Source organism: Lonchura striata, chromosome 3, assembly GCF_050655825.1.
Source record: "Lonchura striata isolate lonStrDom1 chromosome 3, ASM5065582v1, whole genome shotgun sequence".
In the NCBI taxonomy this organism is placed as follows: domain Eukaryota; kingdom Metazoa; phylum Chordata; class Aves; order Passeriformes; family Estrildidae; genus Lonchura; species Lonchura striata.
Window position 1 is genome coordinate 23350883 of NC_140705.1, and position 25009 is coordinate 23375891.

Here is a 25009-nt window from a genome sequence, read left to right on the forward strand (position 1 = left end):
TTCTTTGTTGTGGATAAGCTTCCTTTTCCTTTCCATCTGATGAAAATTAAGTAGATTTGTGTGGCATCTCAGGCTGGAAATCTTTTGCATTTTGCTTTTACTAAAAAAAGCTTGCATTCCTATCTTCTGCTGTATCATATGCTTTGACATAAAACATGGTTGAAGGGTTCTCCTTCCTTCCATGTCCTCAAAGTTTAATATTGCTAGTATATGTGTTAATTACTACAGACTTTTCCCCAGGTGATATTATACTTATTAAGTAGTTTGCACCTTTTAACACAACATTTTCTAATTTAGGGTTTTTTTCAAAGGGTGGGGTTTTCTTTAAAGATTTTTTATGTTTTCTTGTTTCTTTCATGTCTCTAGCCAACAAGGACACTAGTTATGACAAGTATGTCTTCTGAGTAAGTATTAACCATTTTGACTCCTTATTCAGCCTACCATTTGCATTTGAATATTGATAAATTACAGAAAATTAAATTTATCTTTGGGCTATGTACTTTATTTCATTCTGTATTCTTGCTAGAAACTTGTTCGTACATGTATATTTTGTTGTTATTTGCACTGGATATGGATGTTTTTGTTGCTGTGGTAGAGACTGAAGTAGTTCCATAGGTGAGTTCAACGGGGCTTCAGAAAGTCTTAAGCAAGTTTTGAATTTATGTGAAGGCAATGTAGTAGTTGTATGTAGTGAATGGTTCAGCCCAACACAGGGTTTTCTCCATACATTTTAATTATTTCTATTTAAAAATTCATAATTTGAAACATCCGTTTAAAATGTTTTATTTCATACAAATAGTTGCAGAATACATATCAGTTGTAGGCTTTCTAGTGACTTAGTTTCAAAACATTAGAAGCAGCTGCCACTGCATATTTTGGGGAAGAGTTAATAATTTTCTGGCATGCTCTTATCATTCTCTTAAAAGTCTTAAAGTGTAAGGAACATCCAACAAAAATACAATTCCATATTTTATACTACGCTTACTTACAGTTTTTGAATTCTTTTTCAAAACTCAAGATATTTATACTACCCAAAAATCTGTTTCAGGTTTGCTGTAACATAATGTTGACAGTTGCATAGAAATAAATACTCAGAAACAGCACTTAGTGGCTATGTTTTCAGAAGTTTTTTGTAGAAGGTCATCAGTAGCTATTAACAAGTGTACTTATATATGTCAGGAACATAAAATATAATTAATATCTTTCTTCTATTTGATGTGACTGGATGCTGGTAACACCAGGGCTATAAAGTGAACCTCACAAGTCATGCAATGCAGAATCACTTTAGAGAAGGTAAAGATCATCACTACAGTGCAGATAATAGGGGAAAACAGAGGCTGTGGTCTGCCTGAAAGAGAGCAAATCCTGGCTGAGCTGGGGAATTTTTTTTTTAAACAGGTCATTAATATATTATTTCTTTCATGTTCTTATATGTTGACTTTTCCCACTAGCCAATTACTATTTCATTAAATTAAATTGTCTGGGGATAACAATTGCTTTTCTTCAGAGCCTTTTCATTAAGACTGCTTTTGATAGACTGCAACTGTAGGCATTTATCAGCTTGTAAATGGGTGAAGGGAAAAGAACTGCTTCTGAAACAACTTAGGAACAGAAAACAGTCCTCCAAAACACAACCCAGTGGTCAAAAACCAATCCTAGTACCCAGTAGCTACAGCCTCAAAAGTGGTTCATTAGAATTTACATTTTAAGATGCAGGAGGAGTTCAATGGTTTCATGGCATTGGGTTTTGGGATTATAATAAATGCTGCTCACTGATTAACAACCACGCAGCTATGTAATTTTCTGATTTAAAAATTCAGTGAAATTTTGCTGTGAATTTTCATCCACCAGTTTTTGCATCTGTATCAAGTATAAACTGGTGAGTTTTCTCTGCAATTTGTAAGATGTCTTTGATTCAAGACTTGTACGACAGAAATTTTTCTTCTCCCTGTAAGGAATTTTGTGTGGACACGGGAAGAACTTGGAAAAGGTTCAGGTAAAGCATGGAACATGCAGTCTGGGCAGGGACAGCCCCTTTGGGTTGTAATGTTGCAAAAACATTCACTTTTAGGCTATATCAAGCTAAAGCTCACAAAATGAAAAGGGAATACTAAGAATTCTAGTAACAATCAAAGCTGCCAAGGCCAGAATTCATACCAGAGAGAAGGTTAGTCATAGGATTTTTTTTTAGTATCTCAACATAACAGTATCACCTTTTGATTTAATTGTGACATTAATTTGCTGCACTCTTTTGACTGTTCTTTTTGTTTGTTTGTTTTAAACTTCTTGAAAAATGATTGCTCCAACTTTTTTGCAGTTTTGTTGGGATTCTGCTAAGTAGTGTTTGTTTTAGCTGGGATATTTTGGGAGTTCTAACAGACTTCCTTTCTGTGGAGTTAAGTGTACTGGGAATGAAGCAACCCCAGAGGCTTCTGGAGATACTCTGAGTTTACTTGCATTGTGTCTGTGATTACCTCAGAAGTTTTGTCCTAAAGGATCACCCCTATGATAGTGTGACTGTGTTCAAGGTTGTGACTAATTGCTTTCTCTTGTGTTGCATGGACATTTCCAAATTAATATGGGGAGTAGAGAGGTCACCAGAATTTTGCTTTATTTTATAGATCTTTAAGGATCATTTATAATTGTAAAAATGAGCACTAATAAAAGCAGTAAATTGTTATCATGCAAGTTTTTCTCTTGTGATACCAAGGTCTTCCTGTATTCATAATTATATATTTATGTGCTCCTGCATAGCTATGTAGAGAGCTCAAATTAGAATTCCAGTTTTAGATGGCCATTCTGGAATTTAGATCTAATTTTATGTATTTCATTATAATTGTATTTAAGGATAAGTGAATTTTTAATTGAAACATTGGCATAGATATGTAGGTTGCAAGCCAGATAGAACTTTAGGACTTTTCTAAATTTAGACACAGCATTATTCAGATTCTGAAAATCTGGAGCTTCTTAATGAAAAGCTGTTAAATGTACTGTGTCTGAATGTTTACATTTCTTGGTGATATTTTTTATAGTACTATGAAAGAAACCAAGAATTAGGCTCTGTTGTGTTGGGCATTGTACACAAACAACATAATAGATAATTCTGCACTCAAAAGCTTTTGTTTAAACAGACAAGATAGATGTGGAAGGCTAAAGGACTTTGATGTGCAAGTAGATGTGATTGTGTGATAATGGAAAAGGATCTGTTAGGACTCTGGAGAGGCTAATGAATTTAGGGCTAGCAAGTGGGTAAAGGCTTAGTGAGAAAAGGATAAAAAATGTTTAGTGGGGAAAGAAATTAGATTAATTTGAATTAATATATATGTATATGCTTTTATAATTCTGCCTCCCTCCATTCAATGTTGCGTGGGCTTTTTTACCTTTTCTTCTTTTTTAGGAAGCAAAATACAGTAATTCAGGTCGTGAAGAAACTTGGAGACTTTTTGGTCTCAAATGAAGTGTGTGAAACAACAAGTCATGTAGTTACTGGGAGTCCTCGTCGTACCTTGAATGTAATGCTGGGAATTGCTCGTGGGTGTTGGATTGTTTCTTATGAATGGGTAAGAAATGCTTTTTAACTGTACTACACAATAAATTAAATTTTGTTTGTATAGCTGAAATATCAACCATGTTTGTGTCCATGTTGCCTGCAATGATGCCTATGTTAAGTTATTCAGGATTACTTAGAGTTGGTTCAATTAGATGAAATTTGTCTGTGTGAAGATCTGTTAGTTACAGTTTTTCAGTGCTTAATTTAACCAAAATATTCCTGTATTGTACCTCATTATCTATTTTAGAAAGAGGACTTACCTCATAGATGAGAAACTCATGTCCCATGCATTATTTTTGGACAGATTAATTTCTGCTCAACATTAACCAGCTCACATTATTCAGATTGAGCTTTTTATGGCCTGATATAATATATTTCTGTTATGTTCTGAAATATGTATTGTGTTCAGCATTGGAAAAAATGAAGGGAAATTCTTATTCTTATATTTCACTGCAAATGGGAAAAAAAATGTAAATAAGAATAGTGACGGGGTGGGGAACTTACCTGTCAGCCCAGGCTTAAACCATCTCAATTGCTCACTGTAATAACAGAGATTAACCACTCAATTTGACATTGCAGATGACAGTTTCTCAGCTTTCCTCATGTATCCAGAGCTATAAAACATAGATGGTGAAATTTATATGGAAATGGGTCTTAATCTTATACAGAAAATGGTTGTTGAATAAATAAATTTTGTGGTTTCCTCTTTCTTATAAGTACTTTAAAATTTACTTGTTGGGTGGAAAATAAACTGCTGCCTTTTTGTTTTCAAGATGTCTGGCACTCACCAGTATGACGCTTGTCCTATATGATATATAGGCAGTTTTCTGACATTGTTGTGGTGTATTTCACATTTTTTAAAAGTTCTTGGTGATTCATTTCCCTTGGAATAGAGCGTTTGCATCTTTGGCCACCTTAAGGATCTTGTAATATGCCTTTGTGGCAAAAGAAGACTAATAGCATCTTTGGCTGCATTAAGAGGAACATATTTAGGAAGGAGTTTTGGAGAAGAACATCTCTACAGACTCATTCCAGCTTACTATATGATTCCTTGCATCTATTGATTAAATACACTGAATTATCTGTCCCACACTTAGCTTTGCATGGAGCATTAAGCAAGTCACAATGTAATTGTCACAAGTTACTTTTTCATAACAGGGTGCACAAACACAAAAGCTGCCTTCTTCCTTGAGAAAAAGCTTCAAAAAGCTACTAAGATAGCTAGAGATAGAGATAAGTACTACAAAATAGTTTCCTGTCTTTGTACATAAAGCACTATGGATAATCAGTATACCAACAACTGCTGTCCTAGAATTTCATTGCCCATTTTATGCCCTGCACTTCTTGAACAAATGCATGGTGAAAATATCTACCTATGCTCTTCATACAGCAGTATCAATTGGAAGTGTCCTCCTGTCTTATGGTCTCCCTTGCAGACTCATAATGGGATTGTCTGTATCCCTCATATAATACCAATAAGTTGAATGCAATTGTTCTAAGGATTAGTTTGTCCCTGTAGATATTATTGGATCAAATGCTGATACTGTTTTCACTCATTTTATTGAGCTGCTGTTTAGACAAAGTTCTGAAGTTACTAGGAGAGATGCATGAGAAAGAGCTAGAGACAAACTTCAGATCTCCAGATCAAAAGTTTGTTTGATCTTATAGTACCTGCTTAGCTGGAAGATTGCTATTTTTAATATTTTTAGAACAGTGCTTATCTTTTTTCACAGAGACTAGGTCCAACTTTGCCCATAAATGTGTATTCCCTCAATTTATTTATTTATTTATTTACTTAACTGAGATAAAACAAGAATATTTTTTAAAGAATGTTTCTTCACCTGTTTAAATCATTGAATCATATGATGTAAATGCTTCATTGTCTTGTTTCATATTGTGTCAATGGTCATTTGGCCTTAAGATGGCCAAATACTTTTGTCATCTTTTTACCCAAATTGGTTAACTAGAGAAGAGGAAACTGAAGCTTTACCTAGCCAGAATTGAGGAATTCAGTAGAAAATTATTCAGGAAAATTACATTTAAGAAAATTATCGTCTCCTTTTATTGGTGCAACATAACTGATGCCTTTAAATGTAATCAATTCTACCATTGGTACTTTCACTGATAAAATAGTTCACATTGGATAATGAAAAAAATCAATCAATCAATCAATCAATCTGGAAAAATTAGTAGCACCTTATAAACATAATATTACTTTTGAGCAGTGATGATTATCTTTTGGAGATGTTTGTCAGTGTTTCAAGAATATATTTACCTCTGCATTTTGACTTGTAATGTGGACATAATTTAGTGGTTCTTTTCTTCTGAGAAAAAGTTAAAATGTTATTTTTAGATGGATGTTGGAGAAATACCAAATTTACCATCAGACATTTAAACTTCATAGCACTCCATTTACATTTTCATGAATTTATTGATGTACAAGTACCATATGATCATTCATTGTGCTAGCTGGATAGGTGAGAGACCTTAAATAATTAACCAAATAGTGTGCTTTCAGACTCTTTGAGCTAATTCTTTTGTAACTGCACATTTGAAAACTTCTAGATAGCACTTTTTTTCTCAATAGAAACACACATTCTGAAGTATTTCAGCTGAGAATAATATTGCAAATCATAACTTACTTTTGAATCATATTAATCTGAAGCTTTTTTTGGTGTTGCTTTGAAAATATAACTGGTTGAAAATTTGCCAAAGTCAGAAACAAACTTTCAGTGACTTGGAATGGACAGCTCTTTCCTTTGTTTTCATGAAAACTGAATGTTTTAGTGAGTGGTGACCTAATTATTTACTGCAGGACCTGTTCATGAACTCAGTATCCAATTTTCTTTTTATCTAAGAGAGTAGATATGATGCTTTTATACTCAGTTCCAGAACCATGATAGACGAGCATTAATCCATCTTTTGTTAAGACAAACAAATTTTATTTCTAAACAAAATTCTGTAAATACTACAAGGGTTGATAAAGGTCATTGCTGTAGAATTGGCCTGGAAAATGAAATAGGATTACTTAATCATAACGAATCTTTTGGGTTTATATTTTAATCTGTTTATGTTGTTTTTCAGCTACTTTTGATGAAAACATAATTTTGGTACTATAAGGACATGATGTATATGTAATACAGCACGATACATCTGTTCCTGCTCAAGTTTATTTATGAAGAATTTTTTTAATGTAGTCTTTATATGAATTTTATTCAAAGTTACAACTTTCTTGGTTCATTTAAAGTTGATTTGTATTGTGATTAAAAGAGAAATTACATTAACAAGTTTCCTTTATGGTCAATAAATATCTACAGCTATAAGTATAAAGTGAAGAGGCTTTAATATTCTTATTGTAAATTGTTAGAAGTAATTATAAAAAATATACACAGGTACCACCCTAAAATTTATAACTTAAAATCCTAAGTTGCAGTCTCAACTGTATTTTTTTAACAAGTTACAATACTTTTCTTAGCTGAACATTGCAATGCATTATTAGGTTTTGAATATTATTTAAAGGTCGTTGATTTATTAATGTACTTAAATGTTATTTTTATGTTTGATATGATATAATGACTGTAGAAATTATTTTATCTTTTTGCACAGCTGTTGCATTTTCAAGTATTTGATTGTGCTTTTTCTAAAAGTAAACATAGTATTCTTTGGATGTTTTGTAATCAAGTTTAGCAGTAAGTCTAAGGATAATGCTGCATTTCATTTTCAGAAAAAAAATCACTCTTCATTTCCAATAGTTTGCAAAATTGGACACCTCTCTTCATAAGTCAAACATCACTTTTCACATCAAACAAGGCAACAGCTTTTGTAGAAGTTCACATTTGAGGTTGTTGGTTTCCCTGGAAGTCATCAGGCATAAGATACTTTGACTGAAAACTGTAGAACTTATTTAGAAAATAATTTTTTTATGAAAACTGAATTTGCAATTTACTGCTTGTAGCAACAGATTTGGGGCAAAAGAGCCCTTTATAGAAGCTTTTTTTCTTACAAGCAATTGGGCCATTTTGTAACGTTTACATTGCTAGTTTATGATCAATTTGTTCAGCTTAGAATTTTCCATTAGTGAGCTGTAATGTTGTAAAGGATAACTTTACCATGCTCAGTATATACAATGCCAGTTTTTATCTATGGGGAATATTTCATAGAGTCATTCACGAATTTTAAAAGGTAACATTTTATAATTTAAATTTAAACTAATAATATATGCATTTGTATAGCAGAGTATTTCAGTCATTGTGAATCAAGCATGGGAATAATTTCAGACCCTGAGGAAATTCAGCTTGTTCTAAGATGAATAATGACAACTATTTAATAGTGCATGGCTGTGCTAATGACTTAATCTATTTGAAATGGCTAGAGAGCTATTTAGGGAAGGTATGAGAGAGGCTGAATTACCCTAAAACAGGGATTTGCTTTCTGACAAATTCCATATATCCCATTTAGGGGGTATATGTCTGCTTCTTGTTCAGTTAGCTTCATTTGCTCTAGGAGCAACAGGATGTCTCACTGGTTGGTATCATTGCTTTTTTTGAACTTAAGGGGTACCAGATGGCAATTACAGAAGAGACATTGTGAAGCTCAAATACTTTAAATAAGATAAGTTGTTGAATTGAGTGACAGTGGACAAACTGGCAAGGAAGATACCAGTGTTTTACCTCTGGGAGAAGCTTCATGGCTCACCACTTATAAAAACAATAAAAAAAAAGAATCTCATCTTCCATCAGAATGGTCTTCAGAATTTAGGCTGTCTACAAATTAGGAGTAGAATGTCCTTTATTGTGATTCAAGGGCAGAGCCAATGTAGGAACTTTCTCTTGTTGATAGTTCTGAAGAATGTTTAGAAAATCAATCCATAAAAAATGCTGCATGGAGTAGTTTGGGGAAAGTTTTACAAAAAAAAAAATTAAATATCAGAAATTGGAACTACAACCATTTTAAGTAGGTTTTTTCTGTTAAACATTTGGTGGTGGTCCTGATTGGAACAGAAGTCTGCAAGTCTGGCACACAGTTTTAAGATTACTATTCTCTAAAGATCATACTGGTCCAGTGTTTCAGAGCTCAGTTGCACACAAATGATTATGTGTTTTCTGCAGAGTCAGTGTTCTGCAGTCTTCTTTTGTGCTCTAGAGTATGACACTGACAAAGGAGGTTACCACAGAGCAAGAAATTGATTATTCTTCTTTTTTCAGGATGATTTATATATGTAATGTGGATTCTATGCAATAGTTGCATAATCCTTTTAGTAGTAGGGGTCCCATATTGTTTGACATCTTCATTTATGATCTGGATGATGGGGAAGAATGCACCCTCAGCAAGTTTGCAGATGTTAGAAAACTGTGAGGAGTGTTTGATCCACCAGATGGGTGTTCCTGTTCAGATAGACTTTGACAAGCTAGAGAAATGAGCCAACAGGAACCTCATGAAAGTCAACGATTACTGAACTGAGAGAGCAGAACTGGTATGACTTCCCTTTTCAAATTTTTTGCTCTATGTATTGTGATTAAAAAATAGTTGAGTTTTTGAATAGCCTCACAATGTTTTAAAATTTAATATAGCTGTGCATAGAAGTATGACTGATATTTCAATGGTTTATTTTAGTTATAAAAATTGTATCTTTCTTATTTATTGATTTTTCAGCAAATGATTTGGTTTGGGTAAATGAAATAGCAAACCAGCTATTGTAACTTCTAATTACACGTTCCAAAAGTTTATTTTAGAAATTTTAAAATTCTACTTACCACTTACTTTATTTTAGGTTCTGTGGTCTTTGGAATTAGGCCATTGGATCTCAGAGGAACCATATGAGCTTTCATCCAGCTTCCCTGCAGCTCCTGTAAGTTTAATGGTCCTTTAAGCTTGTGAACCTTCTTTTGTTTATCTGGGAAATTATTTGCCCTGTAAATAGGTTTTGTGAATAAAGAAGCCTACTAGAAAAATATTTTTTTAAAGCAGATACTGTGAGGAGTTATTTTCTTCTTCATCCAATACTTTTTGAAGTGTGTGCAAAAACTTTGGTACATGTGAAAAACACAAAATGTTGATTCACCAATTAACACCTGAATAAACCAGCATCTTACTGAAGTATAAATGTACTTTAATTTTATTTCTATTTTTACCTGTGTACAAATTGGAGAGGCATGTTACTGCCAAATGGAAATATTTGCAGGTCAAGGACTCAGTTTTTTTGGCCCAGAAATTACTTGGGCAATGGAAAATTACTGTGGTCTTCTAGAACTGCTAAGTAGGAAAAAATGAAGCATTTTTCCTGCCTCTAATAATCATTCTCAAGTACTGAATTAGGAACTAGTGCACAAATGGGTATGTGGGGGCATGATGTACCTGTGTAGACCTCAATACACTTCATGTGTTGTAATTGATTAAACAGGAATTTTATTTTGGTTTTAAAACAAGTAGAATTCTAGCTGGTTAATAGTCAATCATTCCAATAATTTTCCCTCCCCTAAATTAATGTCTGCAATTTGTTTCTCAAAGTTTCTTACCAGCTTTGAAGAAAGTACAGTTAATGGGGTATGAAATTTATTTTTACTATAATTTTATTAACTGTTAAGAACTTCTATTTAGCATTCCAAATCTATAACTTATGTAAATTTACATATCCATCATTAATATGTATTATTTGTTTCATGATTGTAAGGTGTATGTTCTCAAAGTTTAGGGGAACTGTAGCAGTTAATCTCAAATAACTGCTTAACCCTTAAAGAAATTAATTATCCATGATAATTTCATACTTTTTTATAAAATGAGAAGGTAGATTGTTTTATATAGCAAATACAGTAAGAATGGCAAAACTTAATGTGAAAAATAAATAAGAAGCATGTTCTTTTTTCCCCTTTTCTGTATTTCTATGAAAAAATCTACACTGAATTTCATATTAAATTGCTTTGAGTTTTCTGTTTCTTTTCAGACTACCTTGATTAATAACAAAGTATGCTATCAATAACAATGTACATAGCATTCTTTAGAAGTGATTCCTCCTGGTTTGTGGTTTGGTTTTTTTTTTTTTTTGAGATCCCATTTAGAGGTTTTATTCCTGAAGCCAAAGCAAGGAGAATCTGAGAGATGGTGAGAATGTAAAATTAAGGGAGATTAGTGTTGTGCTAAGAACCTGAATCACTTCTTTTTGCAGTGTGCTGTTCTTGCAAAGGAACAAAGTTGGAGTCTGAGGCAATATTTCCACAACCATTCCTTATTTAGTCACTCTAATTTCTTACTGTAACACATACCATATTTTTTTAAACATGCAATTATTATTTGCGCATTAATTTATTAATGTATTTTTATTTGCTTTTTTCTTTTTTTCTTGTTTATTTCCTGCTTCCTACAAAGTACTTAGAGAAAATGGAAGTACATTCTAGTTTCACAGACTGTTTATTTGATTACAGGAAGGAATTAAAAGTAGGGGTTACCTTGCTGTTATGTTTTACTTGTTTGTACCAAGTCCAAAACAGTTTTTGCAGCCTTCTGTTTCCTATTATTGCCTTCCTTCTGACATGTCCTCCTGTTGCTTCACTTTGGTGTTTGGAGTTCAAGCCATGCAATCTTCTTTAGATGAAATGTCATTTAAAGACATATTCCCTCTAAAATGTTACATTGGTGTTGATAAATTGATCCCTTTTCCCCCAAAATGAAGTCTCATTAAATAATTGATCCATTCAATGTCTACATCAGTACTTTTGATCACTTTCCCAGAACAGTCATCAAAAAGCCTTAAATTTTATAAACTTTTTTTTCAACAAATCAAAAGTAGCTGTTTAAAATTAAATTATTTTAGTCATACAGGGTTTTCTTACTAAAATAATGAAAGTTGGTGTCAACTAGAAATTACCACTGCTTTTCTTGCCAGGTTGAGTATTCAGATGCCATCATGGCTTTTAAGGATTTTTGAGGATTTTTGTTTTGTTGGCTTTATTTTTCTCTTTCCTTTTATTATTGGTGTGGATATGCTTACTATCTCAAATATTGGGAGTATTTTCTTTAGTTGTCTGATTAAATCTACCAACACAGGAAATGCAGTAATGTAGACCTGTCATTTCTATTAAATTTCATAGAATCATAAAGTATTTTAGATTAGCAGAGACCTCTGAAGGTTGCCTAGTTCAACACTGTGTTCCAAGGGACTTGTCCAATCTACCCTTCTGGTAATAAATGAATAAATGAAAAGGAAAATTCACTTTCCTCAGTTCCAAATTGTATTTACTGCCTGTTGTTCCTGTCTCATAGCAGAGCACCTCCAAGAAGGGTCTAGCTTTGTCCTCCTTATACCCTCAATCAGGTACCATTGAGGTCTCCCCTTCCCTTTCTCTGCTCAAGGCTGAGAAACGACATCTCTTAAGGCTTCTCTTGGTATGCTGTATGCTTGTTGGTATGTGTGGCCCCTCTACTAATGTGATGACTCTTCTAGACTTTTCTCTAAGACATTTCTTGAAAATTCGTGAAAGCAATTTTGGGAAGTATTTTTTCTTTAGTTTGGGATATGTATATCATTACAAGTTTTCTATGAAAAATAGTAAAATACTAAACAGTTATTTCAAATACATAGAGATTATTTTATGGAACTCTTGAGACAGTAACTATTAATTTACATTCTTTAGGTTTATATAAAATCAGATCATGAAGTAATATTAGAAATATTATTTTGTCTCTGCTACACTTAGTAATGATGACACACATTTTCAGTGAAGAATTGCGGTGGTGTGAGTGGTGGGGTACTCTGACAGCACCTTTAATGATTGTCAGTATAAAATGGAGAGATTTATTCAGTCTTTCTCAAAACCATTTAGTATTTTCAAGATAGAAACATAGAATCATCAAGGTTAAGAGAGACCTACAGGATCATCCAGTCCAACTGTCCACCCAGCACTTCCACTGTAACCTGTAAACAGCATCACCCACCAGATCCAGATGCCTCTTGAACACCTCTAGGAATAGTGACTCCACAACCTCTCTGGGCAACCTGTTCCAATGCCTGACCACTGAAACACTGAAATTTTTTTTCTAATATTTAATCTGAATCTGCCCAGTCTCAGTTTAAGGCCAGAAGAGAGATCAGACCCCACCTCACTACAGCCTCCTTTCAGGTGATTGTAGGGAGTGATGAGGTCCCCCCTGAGCCTTCTCTTCTCCATCTAAACAATCCCAGATCCCTCAACCCTCCTCATGCAATATTTTTTCTAGACCCTTCACAAGCCCTGTTGCCCTTACAGCACCTTTTGTTAAGTTAGCTTCCAGAAATATGTCTGGGGTTATTTTTGGGTTAAGTGTTTGCATTGTAACTAATTCAGTCATCTACTGAAATCAAAGTTTTACAAAAATATTAGGCAAAGAATGAGCATGAGAATTAAAAACTAAACTTAATTTTGAGTAAAACCTACACTAAATTATTGTGATGTATGAAAAAATATCTTCTCAATCTGATTTGCAATTTTAAATCATATAGTAGTAAAATGAAGGGAAAAAAAAAAAAAGGAAAGATTACCCAGTAGAGTAATTTATTCACATTGTGGTGTATATTGAGGGCCTACCCACAGAGAATTTTTAGGAAGAAGTCCTAACCTCACTGAAAAAAAAATATACTGTGACCTTAGATAATTCTCAGATTATTTTTCTTCCTGTTCTTAAAATGTAGTAATTTGTAACTTAAGTCATAAGCATAAATTTAATTGTATTAAAGAACATGCATATGTTTTTCAGGTAGGTTATTTTTACAAAACATGTAGTTATATTACATCACCAGGTGATACATGATTGTCATAGACAACTGGACATCTGGTGTTAATGCCGTTGTCTCACTTTACAAAATACTGGTCAGTTATTTTACAGGTAAATAACAAGTGAAGAAAAAAAAGTGCAATCTTCATAAAAATGTATAGGAATACATGGTATATTGTAATTCATAGGGATTTTCTGTAATTTAAAGACAGTGACTGAAACAGACTGAAAAAATGATGACTTTTGTAAATGGTATTTCCCAAAAATAAATGCAAACTGCTTAAATGCTATTTGTCCTCTGTTAAACATAGTCATACAGGCTAGTGGAAAAAAACCTCAAATAAGTATAAGAAATTGTTCAGGAGACTATGGGGGAAAAGACTGTATTCCCTAACTATAGGATTGAGCTAATTACAGAAAAGTATTTTTTTAATGTACATATAGGGCACACATGACACAGAAAGATAAATAGTTCTAGATCTAGCTAAAACTAAGCTAGAACTAGCTAAGTGTTTTATATTAATGTTTAAAGTTCAGTGGTGAAGCAAAATGCATATTCCTAAAACTATTTTAGGTTTTTCTTCACAGTTCCAGTTATTTACTAACACATACATAACATAATGATCAGTAAAACAGAGTCCTTAAGTTCTCTGATGTTTTCTTGGATGTTCTTTTTATTGAGTCATTTGGCCAAATCACTGTTATATCAGGTCAACGCTTTAGACATTGTGTCTGGTTGCATAATATAAGCTTTAGCTGATCAAGGTGATTGCAATTCAGGAACTGTACTGAACTGACACTTCAGAACGCTAGAGCATGTTTCTGGATTTGAAAAAATGAGACAAGTTGTTTGGTAAAATAAGTCTTTGAAGACTATACAATACATAATTCACATAATGACAAAGCATTTAGAAATCTGCTGGTCGAATCATCATAGTTGTAGCTTTGAGAGAGTATCCTGAGCCCTTCCAGTAGTACCACTTGATCCCATTAAACTTGTTGTTGTTTTGTCGTAATGGATAATACATTCCATTGAGGTTAGAAGGACCACATGCATCAAACCACCATCCTGCAAGACAGAAGACAAACATCAGCAGAAGTAATTCTCAAAATAGTATTTAAGGTCACTTTGTTGTCTGGAAATGAGAAAGAAATCAAAACCCAGTTTTTTGTTCTTAACGATTTGGAAATGTCGATGTAAAATACTTGCCCCAAACTCAGGAAAGAAATGTATTTGTGTATCAACTCTATTTTCTTGAATCTTGCACAGAACATTGTATTTGAAAATTGAGAAAGGAAAGTGTTCAATCAATTTATTATCCACATCAAACATTTCAGACAGTCTGAGGGCATAACTCGAACTATAATGATACTGAGTTGCCTTTGGTTTTATCTACTCTTTGGTAAACTGTTTTTCACAGATTTAAACTCCTTTCTTAATTCTTTCTAGAGCAATTACTCAGTTCTCTGGGATGTTCAGTTCAAAACCTCCGGAAACTTCATAAGAAGGAAAAGGAGAAAAAACAGCCCAAATGTACTTTGTATCCATATAGTCCTGACTTCTTAGTGGGTCATAAGCAAAAATTATTTTTATTAATAAAATAATATTTTTATATTTCTGTTATGGTGACGATAGTGTGTGTGTTCTGTTTTGCAGGGCAGTATTCCAACTATCCTTTTGGATAAACTGAAGCTGTCTTTTTTTCTTGCAGCTTGTGCTATAGGAAAATGAACAATTGCTTAAGAGGTAACAGGAAGAGAAGCCAAATATACAAAGCACTTGTTTACATTTCAGAATGTGGAATACTAGATTAACAAATTATATAGAATTACTTGTGTAGTTGAAGATAAAAATACCACCTAGAACTCAAATATAACTAGTGAACAATCATTAGAAGATTGTAGATATATCTGTGGTATATCTCTACCACTTTATAACTATATTGAAATAAGGAATTAACTTCTTGTACCCTTCAGTGGCACTTGTAGCACACAGCAGCTCTTGGGGGTTTTCATTCTTGAGTAGTTAGGGAAAGGGCTTATGCCTAAAGAATCGGGAGCCATTTCACTGACAGCTGAATCTCTGAAAGAGGTTTTTTGCAGGGAGTTGTATTTTGATCTCTGAATGTATGTCATTCCTTGGAAGAGGAATCTGCTGTGTCTCTGATGAGTTCCACAATTAGAGACTTTCTTGTACCCCAACTTCAGGGACTTATTTTCCCTTCAGTTTTCACTTCTCTGGTTTTATTTTAACTAATTTTTGTCAAATAGTAAAATACTTCATTTACTTGAGAGGCTGAAGTATTTCTATCTGTGAGTTTTGAACTTTTTTAATAATCAAAATTTACTAAGTCAAATTTATCTCATAGACAATTTCAGTGCCAATAAAAATAGGAAGACTGAGAAACATAAAAACATTCATACCTCCTGTTAGCATTTGTGAACATTTGCAAATACATTTGTCATTGTCTGCATCCTTTGTGCTAAAATCATTTCCTGGTTGGCTTATACTACTTATTTTGCCCGCTGTCCCAGTAAGTCCTTTAAGGTAAATCCTGTAGAAGTGAAAAATGGAAAAACAATTATTACGTGGAAGTTGATGGTAGATGTCTGAAAAATAATGATGGAATAATTTGCAATAAATATCCTGTTCAAATAGTTAAATTCTGTTCTGGCCACTGTACTGCTGAAGCTGTTTTTCAGTACAATGTTTTCATATGAACAGAAACGGTCAGCATAATATTCTAATGAACATGTGTTTGTTCAAGTCATATTAGAAGAAAAAGAGAGCAAGTAGGTAGTAACTTCTAGGATTTTTCATACAGATCTTGCATTTATTAATATTGAAATATAGTGAATACTGTTGTTCTTCAATGCAACAGTACATGCAATTAATTTTATTACATTCAAAAGTTTTAAATCAAAAATTATTTTATTCCTATTTTGCTGGTAGTATAACACAGCAATTTAGCATTACAACCCCATGTATATGAGATGACAGCCTTACTAGGAGTATTATTCTGAGCTAGTAAATGATATTTTAGAAGTTTCTCAATATTTCCCTTTCCATTGTCCTAGTTACTTATCCTTTTCACATTATTCATAAATTTTAGTGTTAGCTGATCACAAGTATTTCAGTTTGCTTCAATTTCCAGGCAAGGTGAGCTTTCAGTGAGGCTGCTGCTGTTGGGATGTACTTGCATGGGTGCCAGTGCAGTTTCAGTGGGGAGAGACTCAAGACACTGAACTGGGGAGGACAATTACACAGCTATTCTTGTGTTACCTTGAATTGGAAGGACTTGAACCCTCTGCTCCCACAGTATCTTTTTGGTGATTGCATTTCTGTGTCAAATAGCTCATGGTTCTCAGAGGTATTCTATTTGTTTAAAGAGGAGATCTGACTGAGGAGAAATAACTTGTCCCCCAGTCAGTCTTCATCTTGCATGTAATTCTCTGTTTATGATAGAAATTGTCTTTGGTAGTTTAACAAATTATTTTAACCTATTTTATATTCCCTATTTTAAAATATAATTAATTTTTGTTCATTTAGGTTTCAAAGTATCAGTATATTACACATTTTCTTTAAAACATCTTTTAAAAAAATTACTGGTTTTTCTTAAGATGAGTTCAAAATTATGTGAGCCAATTTCTAACATAAATTATATTAAAGGTTCCAAGTATACTGTAGGAGCCTAGGCTGGGTCTTCAATCATCTGAAGTCTAATATAAGCATAGTATTATTTATTTGTGATTAACAATACATTTTTAAAGGTACAGTTCAGTAAAACAGAAGATGAGGGGCAATGGATGGTAATTGAAATTAGATGTTCTGACTGCATATCAGAAAAGCTTTCTACCATGAGGAAAGACAAGTAGGTTGTAATCTTGGGAGGTTAATATGAAGAAATTTCAGAATGTATTACTCTTTTTAATATAATGGATCACAGAATCAATAAATCATTTCAGTTGGAAGGGACCTTAAAGGTCATCTAGATCCAACCCATTTGCCATGGGCAGGGACACCTTCCACTAGATCAGGTTGCTCAAAGCCCCATTCAGCCTGGCCTTGAAAAATGCTAGGGATAGGGCATGGAAGATGTTCTTGACTGAATACTTTCTTTAAGTTTTTTTCTTTTTCTAATGTTAAATATATTCTTTAAACCACTCCATTTTATGATGATTTCTTTGTTTGGCTGCATATTGTAATAAAATTGCTTTTACCATCGTAGTTTTCAGTAATTATCTTTTAATATTGTAAATGGAGAAAGGTAATCACCCATTTTGCAAAAGTTGCCTTTCTAAGTATTTTAAAGCATTATTTCTTTTTTTAAATTTCTGCTGTAGATTCTGACTGTTTCCAGATGAAAAAATATTTACTTTGGAGTTGAGACAGCTAAATACTACCGAGGCATTAAGATCTAACATTTTATGGGGGGCAGATGCTAATAGTTTTGAATTGCTTTGTTTGCATATAAGACCTGAATTGAAATAGCAGCATCAGGTGTCTCTGGTGTCAGGATTACTTTATTTACAACACATAGTTGCTAGAGATCTTGGAGAAATTAATCTAAATGTAGACAATTTTTCTGTCCACCCAAAGCTCCATGAATCTGCAAGACTCTTACAAAAGAAACATTTAACGGACTTTGTAGTAGGAAAGCATCTGTTATACTGTGAAGCGTTTAGTTTCTTTTATAATAAATCAAACTATTTATTGCATTTACAGAGAGCCTGGTGAATTAACTATGAAATACCTATGTATTTCAGCTGTAGCTGGTACTATTTCAGAATATGTAATACTATGATACTATTTAAAGTATATAATACTATGATAATATTTCTATAAAATATTTATTTTAGATTTGTATTATTTATTTTAACCAAGAATTTAGAAGAAATTGTGAATTTTTATATTTTACAGGATTAGAGCATAAATAATAGGTCCATTAAAAGTTGGTCTTTAAATTGACAAGTTGGTGATGGGTGAAAGGCACATTTGCTCCATTTTTCCAAGTAGGAAAGTTCTTGAGAATCTTAGCCAGTGGCTTATGGAAGAATAAGGCCACCTCACCTCAGTGTGCTCTTTATGACAACAACAGTTCCTAGAAGCCACTGACAAGAAAAATCCTTGCAGTATAATTAATCTTCATCATCCACCTTCCAGAAATGTATTTATTGCAGGGAATCAGGATTTGATAGCAACGACTGACAGGTTCCTCTTGTCTTAATGACTGTGCACTGTCACTATATTGGCATGTATCCTGTCTTATTCCCTACTATCTCATCATCTTTGTGTTTTGTGTGTTATACTCACCCAGGATGCACATTTTCTCCTCTGGAAAAACAAATTATTTTTTTAGGCAAGAGATGAAAAATGGAAAAAACATTACTTTCTGAGTGAGCTGAAAAATAATCATGATTTGTATGAAATAAGGCCATGCATCTATAGTGTAGAAAGATTGCTATCAGGTCTGATTTTTCTGCTTACCTGTATTTTTGTTCTTCACTTGCTAGAGAGAAGTGGTCATACAATGAGTATGCCTCGTTTCCTTCCCAGTCTTTCAGTTGTATTTTAAGAACATAACGCTTCTGATTAGTCAGTTGAGAAACAAACTCATTTCCCAGCCAGTACTCCCCAGCAGGATCACCAAATCCCTGTAATTCAAGTTGTATATTTAAATTGCTTTGTTTAGGTGGGTTTTTATCCTTTGAGTTTGAAATTATCATTTATCAGTTTTTAAGTTTAATAGTTTTCAGCCGGTCAACTAAGAATTTTGCTGTATCCATGGAGGTTATTGATCTGTAATGTTTCAAAAAGTTTATTTCAGCAAGGACAAGCTCAGGAATCTGAAACAGTGAATCAATATTGCTTAATAGATTTGGAGCAGTTTCTAATGTTGCCACTAGAAACACAAATATAAACAACTCAAAAAATGTAGACATATGATGGAACAGTTGATTAAAAAAAAGGAAGGTTTCTCTTTAAAAACATCACACTTGCAAGTCTGCTTAGGCAAACAACTTACATTATTCTGACATATTCAAAATTAGCATTTGTGGACAAAGACAACTTTTTAAGGTTGCTTGCATTCTAAGGATACTATTGATAAAACTTTAGCATATTAGATTTCAGATAATAATAACAGCTGATACTAAGGCTTCAGAGAACATTGTTTACCATCTTGTACTCCTTCCACGTCCGGTGGAAGTCCACACTGCCATCTTCTCGTTTCTGAATAACTGTCCAGCCTCCTCCACCAGTTTCCATGTCACAGTAGGCCTACCAGAGTAAGCATGTAACAGCCTAAGTGCATGCAGTCACAGCAAAACAAAACCAGAAATCATGTAATTTGCATCATTCTATATAGTGGTAAGTCATGTGCAAAGTATGAGTTAACCTAAAAATATAAGTTTGCATAGCTTTCATACAAATCAGTTGTGGTTATCCACAAATAAATGTGATTCCTCAGTATATAGCACACTAAACAGAATACCTTAACAAATGACATCTTTCATTTCTCCATCTTTTTTGTGAGAGATGCATTCAAATTACTCATGACAGAACATAGATACTGTTAAGTACAGGCAGTGAACAAACTTAAATATATTTTTATTATCACAGACATTGTCCTGTGCCTTTGCAAATGGACTGACCCCAAAGTTACATCTAAGTGTATTATCCGCAAGTTGTATCTTAAAGCCATGTTATTATACAAACTGCAATGAACTTGTATGCTTGAACAAAAAGTAACAACTATAAGATGTTTCTAAATATTCATAAATCACCTTTAAATTTACCAAATTATTGCTAAAAATTTGAAAAGACTGTCATGTAATAAGCAGTTCACTGAACTCAGTTTTTGAATACCCAATAAGTGCATCCCTGGCACAGTAAAATTCGAGTTTGTAGGTGACTTGTTCAATCAGTCTCCCAGATTAAATTACTTCAGCATCAGAGGTGAAAGGTATTTCTGAAAGTGCCAATATACTGCAGAGATGCTGATGGTAAAAAAGTATTTTGAAAATTAATTGGAATTTTTGAGTGACGTTTGGGAGAAGTAGGGGATAAATTAACAATAAAATTGTGTGAATATGACAATATCTAGTACACTTTTTCCTTCAAATTGTTGCATCTAATTCTGCTTTTCCAAAACTAACAGAACTTACAACTAGATGTGTGAAGTCAATGGAGCTAAGCTGGTGTAAGACAGTACAATGATAGTCAAACTGAAGTCAGTATCTCTTTAACTTGCCTGTTAGTACCAATACTGTCTTTAAGAAAGATACTGAATTTCTTGCACAAAAATTCCTCTTTGGAGAATTCTCAGTTAATGTTTTCTCATTTGGAAGTTTAACTTTTTGGACCATTTTCTGCCAAGATCCCAAAGTTCAGAGCCTTCTTCAGAATCACTTCATATCTTTGAAAATTTTTGAATTCTAGTTTGAGTATTGAACTACATTAACTTCTAATCTGTATTCTAGATCTTTCATTCAATAAGTGTTGTGTCTTCCCATTTATAGTAGTACAGGCAAGACCTGATTTCTTACACTTCAACAGGAAATTTCATCTGTAGAGTAATTAAATAAATTATTTACAAAGAAACTAGGCAAGTATTTCATTTTTCATTTGGATGTTTCCTTCATTGTTTAACAGTTCTCTGAGTAGTCTTACTTCTTGCCTAACTGCTGCTTGTCACAATATGCCTATAATTGCCCCAAATCATGACTGGGTGACACTGAAGCTGTAGTGACTCTTTCATCCTCTTCTATAGGAGAGCGTCTTATCAGTGTTAGCAGTTAGCAGATTTGAGCTCTTTGAACTGTTAGACATCCTGGAAATTCATTGAAAAATATGACTGCAGTGAAGCCAGTTTCCTTGTCTGCTGCGGTAGTGTTATATGTGTCATTTTGGGAAGTAAAGTGTGCTCCTTACTAAGTTTTCAATATCGTTCATTTTTTTAGTTTATGTGTATTGTATGTATGCTATACACTCACATCTATATATTTATTTAAATCAGAGTATTTACAGTTCAAGCAATGTCATATATACTGTTGAAATGCATCAGACCTTTGAAAGGAAAAAAAATCCTTACAGCTGCAAATATCAAATATATTAGTGTTTCAACAGGCTGTTGCACCTTGGACATCCAAAGCAGATACTGTACTTTAAGCCTGCAGTAGTTCAACATCAGAAAATCACAAGACATTCAGCTGGAGATTTTTAGGGAAGAGAAAATCAATAAGGAAAAAAGTTGCAGAAGGGATTACTTCTTAACATACGTCTTGTGAATGGAATTTAATTGAAATTTCTACTTACACTGACATATGCAATTCCTTACACCTCAAAGTCTGTTTTTTGTTTGGCTTTACTAACATCTGTACTTAATGGCTGGTAAAAATTTGACAACAGTGTATAAAATAATTTAGTTTAAAATTCCCTTCAAAGGAAAGGCTAAAGATAAGGTATTATGAGAAGATAAATTTGTTTTAGAAGGCTAACTCATGATGTGTAATGTATATGTGAAAACTAATTTCCACAGAGGGCTGTGAAGAGTGATACTAGGAATGGGCTAAAGCAGGTGCAAATACTTTTTTTAAACATGAATACAAGTTAAAAAGCTGATTTAACACTGATCAAATATCACTGGTTGTGGATAAAGTTGTTGGAACTGAAGCTTCACTTAAAAGAACAGTATAAGCAGGCAGATGGAAAATAGAACTGTTTCACCCTTTTCTGAAATATATGGTTTTTAACTATGTACAGTGGGAAGCCATGTATTAATTTATTTGAGCTGTGGTTTCAGTCTGATATTGCTACTGTAGATGTTAATTGATGTTTTTGAAAGTTATACTCAATTTCCTTTATGCCTGTTGTCTAAACCTCAATTTAGTTGGAATTAATACTTCGAAAAAATCAGTGTCTTTAACTAGCACTTTATTTTGTTCTAATGGGATTAAAATATAAATAGTGAATGACTGAATGTCTATCATAAAATATTCCTGTTACAGGTAGTATCCATTTTTTAAGTAAGGAGTAAGACAACTAGCTTAATAGACAGTATAGATTGTTTGAGATAAATTAGTTCCCAAAGAAAAAAGCAACTCACTAGGAATTGAAAAACATAATGATAAATTGAAGAGATGACCATAAAAACCTCAGGTAGAATTTTCTTACCAGTAACAATTTTTAGAAGTTTACATAAACTGCGAGTATAATTTTTCCCCACCAAAAAAATTTCATGTCAATCAACTCTAAGTCTTTCTCTTAACACCGTTACTAGAAGTTTTCTGACCTTTCAAACTATTCTAGGTTTTATACTCAAAATTTGTATTCAAAAGAAAGATATGTAACATTTCATGAAAGTAGTAAAAATGGATAACAAGATTAGGCAGGCAGCAGGAGTCTTCAAAAATATGCCAAAAAGAATAAAGAGCCTAGCCTCTCAAGTTACAACAAATTGGAACATGGAATATTTGATGTATCTTGTGAACTGCTTCAGTGCTTACAGCTCTAGCAGCTGTAGCACTGTAAGAGGTGATTTGGGGTATAAGTGTTTTCAGACCTACTTTATGAATGGTGAGGCTCAGGCTGGGTTGTCAGGACGAAGAGCCACTGCAGTTTTTATAGCAAACCAAGAGTAATCGCCACAACTTTGCAGTGACCTTTAGCATCGCTTTTGGCTGTTTCTGAACATTTTGGAGTCATTTTATCCAATGATTTTTGTATTCTGCTATCTCTGTCTCCTAGAGATTTGACTAGATAAGAACTACAGTCTAATTGGTTCATGAGGTTGCTGTAAGCATAAAACTGTTGACTTTTCATAGTTTTGCCTCTGCCATTTTTACCTCATGTCAGCAGTCTTTTGCTGTTTTCCTCAGTGTTTTTAAAAGGAATTAGCTTTTGTCCTGTTGCAGAACAGGAAAGTTTGAAAATATTAATGGAATTAAATAATTGTTTTCCTCTGTGTTGTCATATGCAATTCCTTAGTTTTGGATTATGATGGGAGACAGTTACGTGGGATCAGTTACAGATTACACAGAAGTTGTTTATAAGCTGGTTCTGAGGTCAGAAGGTGTTACAAAAGGAAAAGATGAAAACATAAACAGCAGTGCAGCACTTTTGGCAAATAAAAAAGGTCACTCTGTTTCCTGGTCTGAGTAGCTATCCACATCGTAAACAGTTGAAAGTGGTGTAACATGTTGATTGTCCCTAACCTTCACTTCCCTTGACAATTCCTCTTATGCATTTATATTTATATAAAGAATCAACATCAGGTTAAAACTTTTTAGTCTCTTATTTTCAATGTCATACGGTAAGTAAAACCTTCCCTGTCTTTTTATCTGAAAGGCACAGAATAATTAATTCTTTAATATTATTAAATTATTGATTTAAGACTAAGTGAAGTTATTACATTTTAACTACTTTTTTAACCTACTAAATTAAAAAATGGGTATTTGCATTAAGCATTTAAAGCCTTCATATTCAAATGTAAAGCATTTAATATTTTATAGTCTAGAAAATTTGTACTTTTGAAAATGCAAAGTGTTACAGTTTATGACAAATTTGTATTCTGTAGTATGTCATGCACTTGTGTCTGCCTTTAGAAAATATACATGTTCTGTATACTATATTTGACAGTAAAATTAAAACCAAAGATAAATGCTTGAGATAAGTCATAGTAAGAGATCCAAGGAATGTAATTCTTGAGTTGTCTAACAAAGACTACTGCATTCTATTACTTTAGAGATGCAGTAGCTTTCATCTCCTCTAGCTTTTATAATTGTGACTGTAGATAGCTATGCTATTTAAATGCCATTCAGCTTCTTGTATAATAAAACACTTCATTGCATCTTATGTAACTCATTTTCTTGTGAAATTGATTGATTTATTTATACTAGATTATTCTGAAGAAAAACCAGCTTCTTTTTTTTCCCCAGAGAAGCAGATTGCAAATAATTTCTCTAGATTATAGCTATAAAAAACTACAGGTTTTATCTATTATATTTTATAGATCTTACCCAAACAAATTGCTTATTTCCTTTAGCTGAGAGCTTTGTAAGTGTAAAGATCACAATCTGGCTTGGGCTAAATGAAGTTCTGGCACTTCAAGTCTAGTCACTGGTGAACTTCATTTCTAATCCTGTGCTTGGGAAAAAAAATACTTTCTCTGTCAGAGCTTTACCAATTCCTTTTCCACATTGCATCTCTTTTTCCACTGCTTTTTTACATCTTCTGTTAATTTTTCTAATGCAATGAAGTAGAGTGTTAGGGATTCTGTAAAATATTTCAATTTTTGTGTAAAGGAAATATCTACAGGAGAAATTAGAAAATAAAACATCTTAACATTATTTAGTGTTTGTCTAAGAAATACATTAAGCATTTTTTTATATTCATATGTCCTTTAGCCTCCTCAGCCTGCTGTGCCTACTTCACATGAGCCCCACTCCTCTGAATGCTTGCTCCAGGCTTTTGGTTCTTTATCCTCACAATTCACATGGGACTTTTCTCCCTTTCAGATTCCATTGATTGTTTCAAATGAATTATACTTATTATTTTATTTACTTCAGTAGATGGAGCATCTCTGTCAGGCATCCAATGTATAATCCAATAAGTGCCATTTTTAGCTCAAGGTCTTTTCCACAGAGGTATGGCATACTGCTTTAACTTAAATTGACATTGTAATTCATTTCAGGTAAACACATAGAGAAAAAAAT

General features: G+C 33.2%; 2 protein-coding genes across 4 annotated transcripts in view; one reads left to right on the forward strand and one right to left on the reverse strand.

Moving 5' to 3' along the window:
• The window catches only part of MCPH1 (microcephalin 1), a 121723-nt gene that overhangs the window by 28804 nt on the left and 67910 nt on the right, over positions 1 to 25009 (forward strand). Inside the window, exons 9-12 of one of the 2 annotated variants that reach the window (XM_085574595.1) lie at positions 367 to 404; positions 3398 to 3560; positions 9321 to 9398; positions 14745 to 15724. In XM_085574595.1, coding sequence (XP_085430721.1) covers positions 367 to 404; positions 3398 to 3560; positions 9321 to 9398; positions 14745 to 14861 — 396 coding nt within the window. In that variant the 3' untranslated portion in view covers positions 14862 to 15724. Of the gene's footprint in view, positions 1 to 366; positions 405 to 3397; positions 3561 to 9320; positions 9399 to 14744; positions 15725 to 25009 lie in introns of those variants that run through there. The other variant, XM_021551276.4, reaches the window with a different exon arrangement.
• ANGPT2 (angiopoietin 2) overlaps positions 10936 to 25009 on the reverse strand; it is a 43607-nt gene continuing 29533 nt past the window's right edge. For both annotated transcript variants that reach the window (XM_021551280.3, XM_021551279.3), the window contains 4 exons: positions 19473 to 19574; positions 18783 to 18949; positions 15719 to 15849; positions 10936 to 14363 (listed from right to left, as the gene is read on the reverse strand). In XM_021551280.3, the coding sequence (XP_021406955.1) occupies positions 14203 to 14363; positions 15719 to 15849; positions 18783 to 18949; positions 19473 to 19574 (561 nt within the window). In that variant the 3' untranslated portion in view covers positions 10936 to 14202. The remainder of the gene's footprint in view (positions 14364 to 15718; positions 15850 to 18782; positions 18950 to 19472; positions 19575 to 25009) is intronic.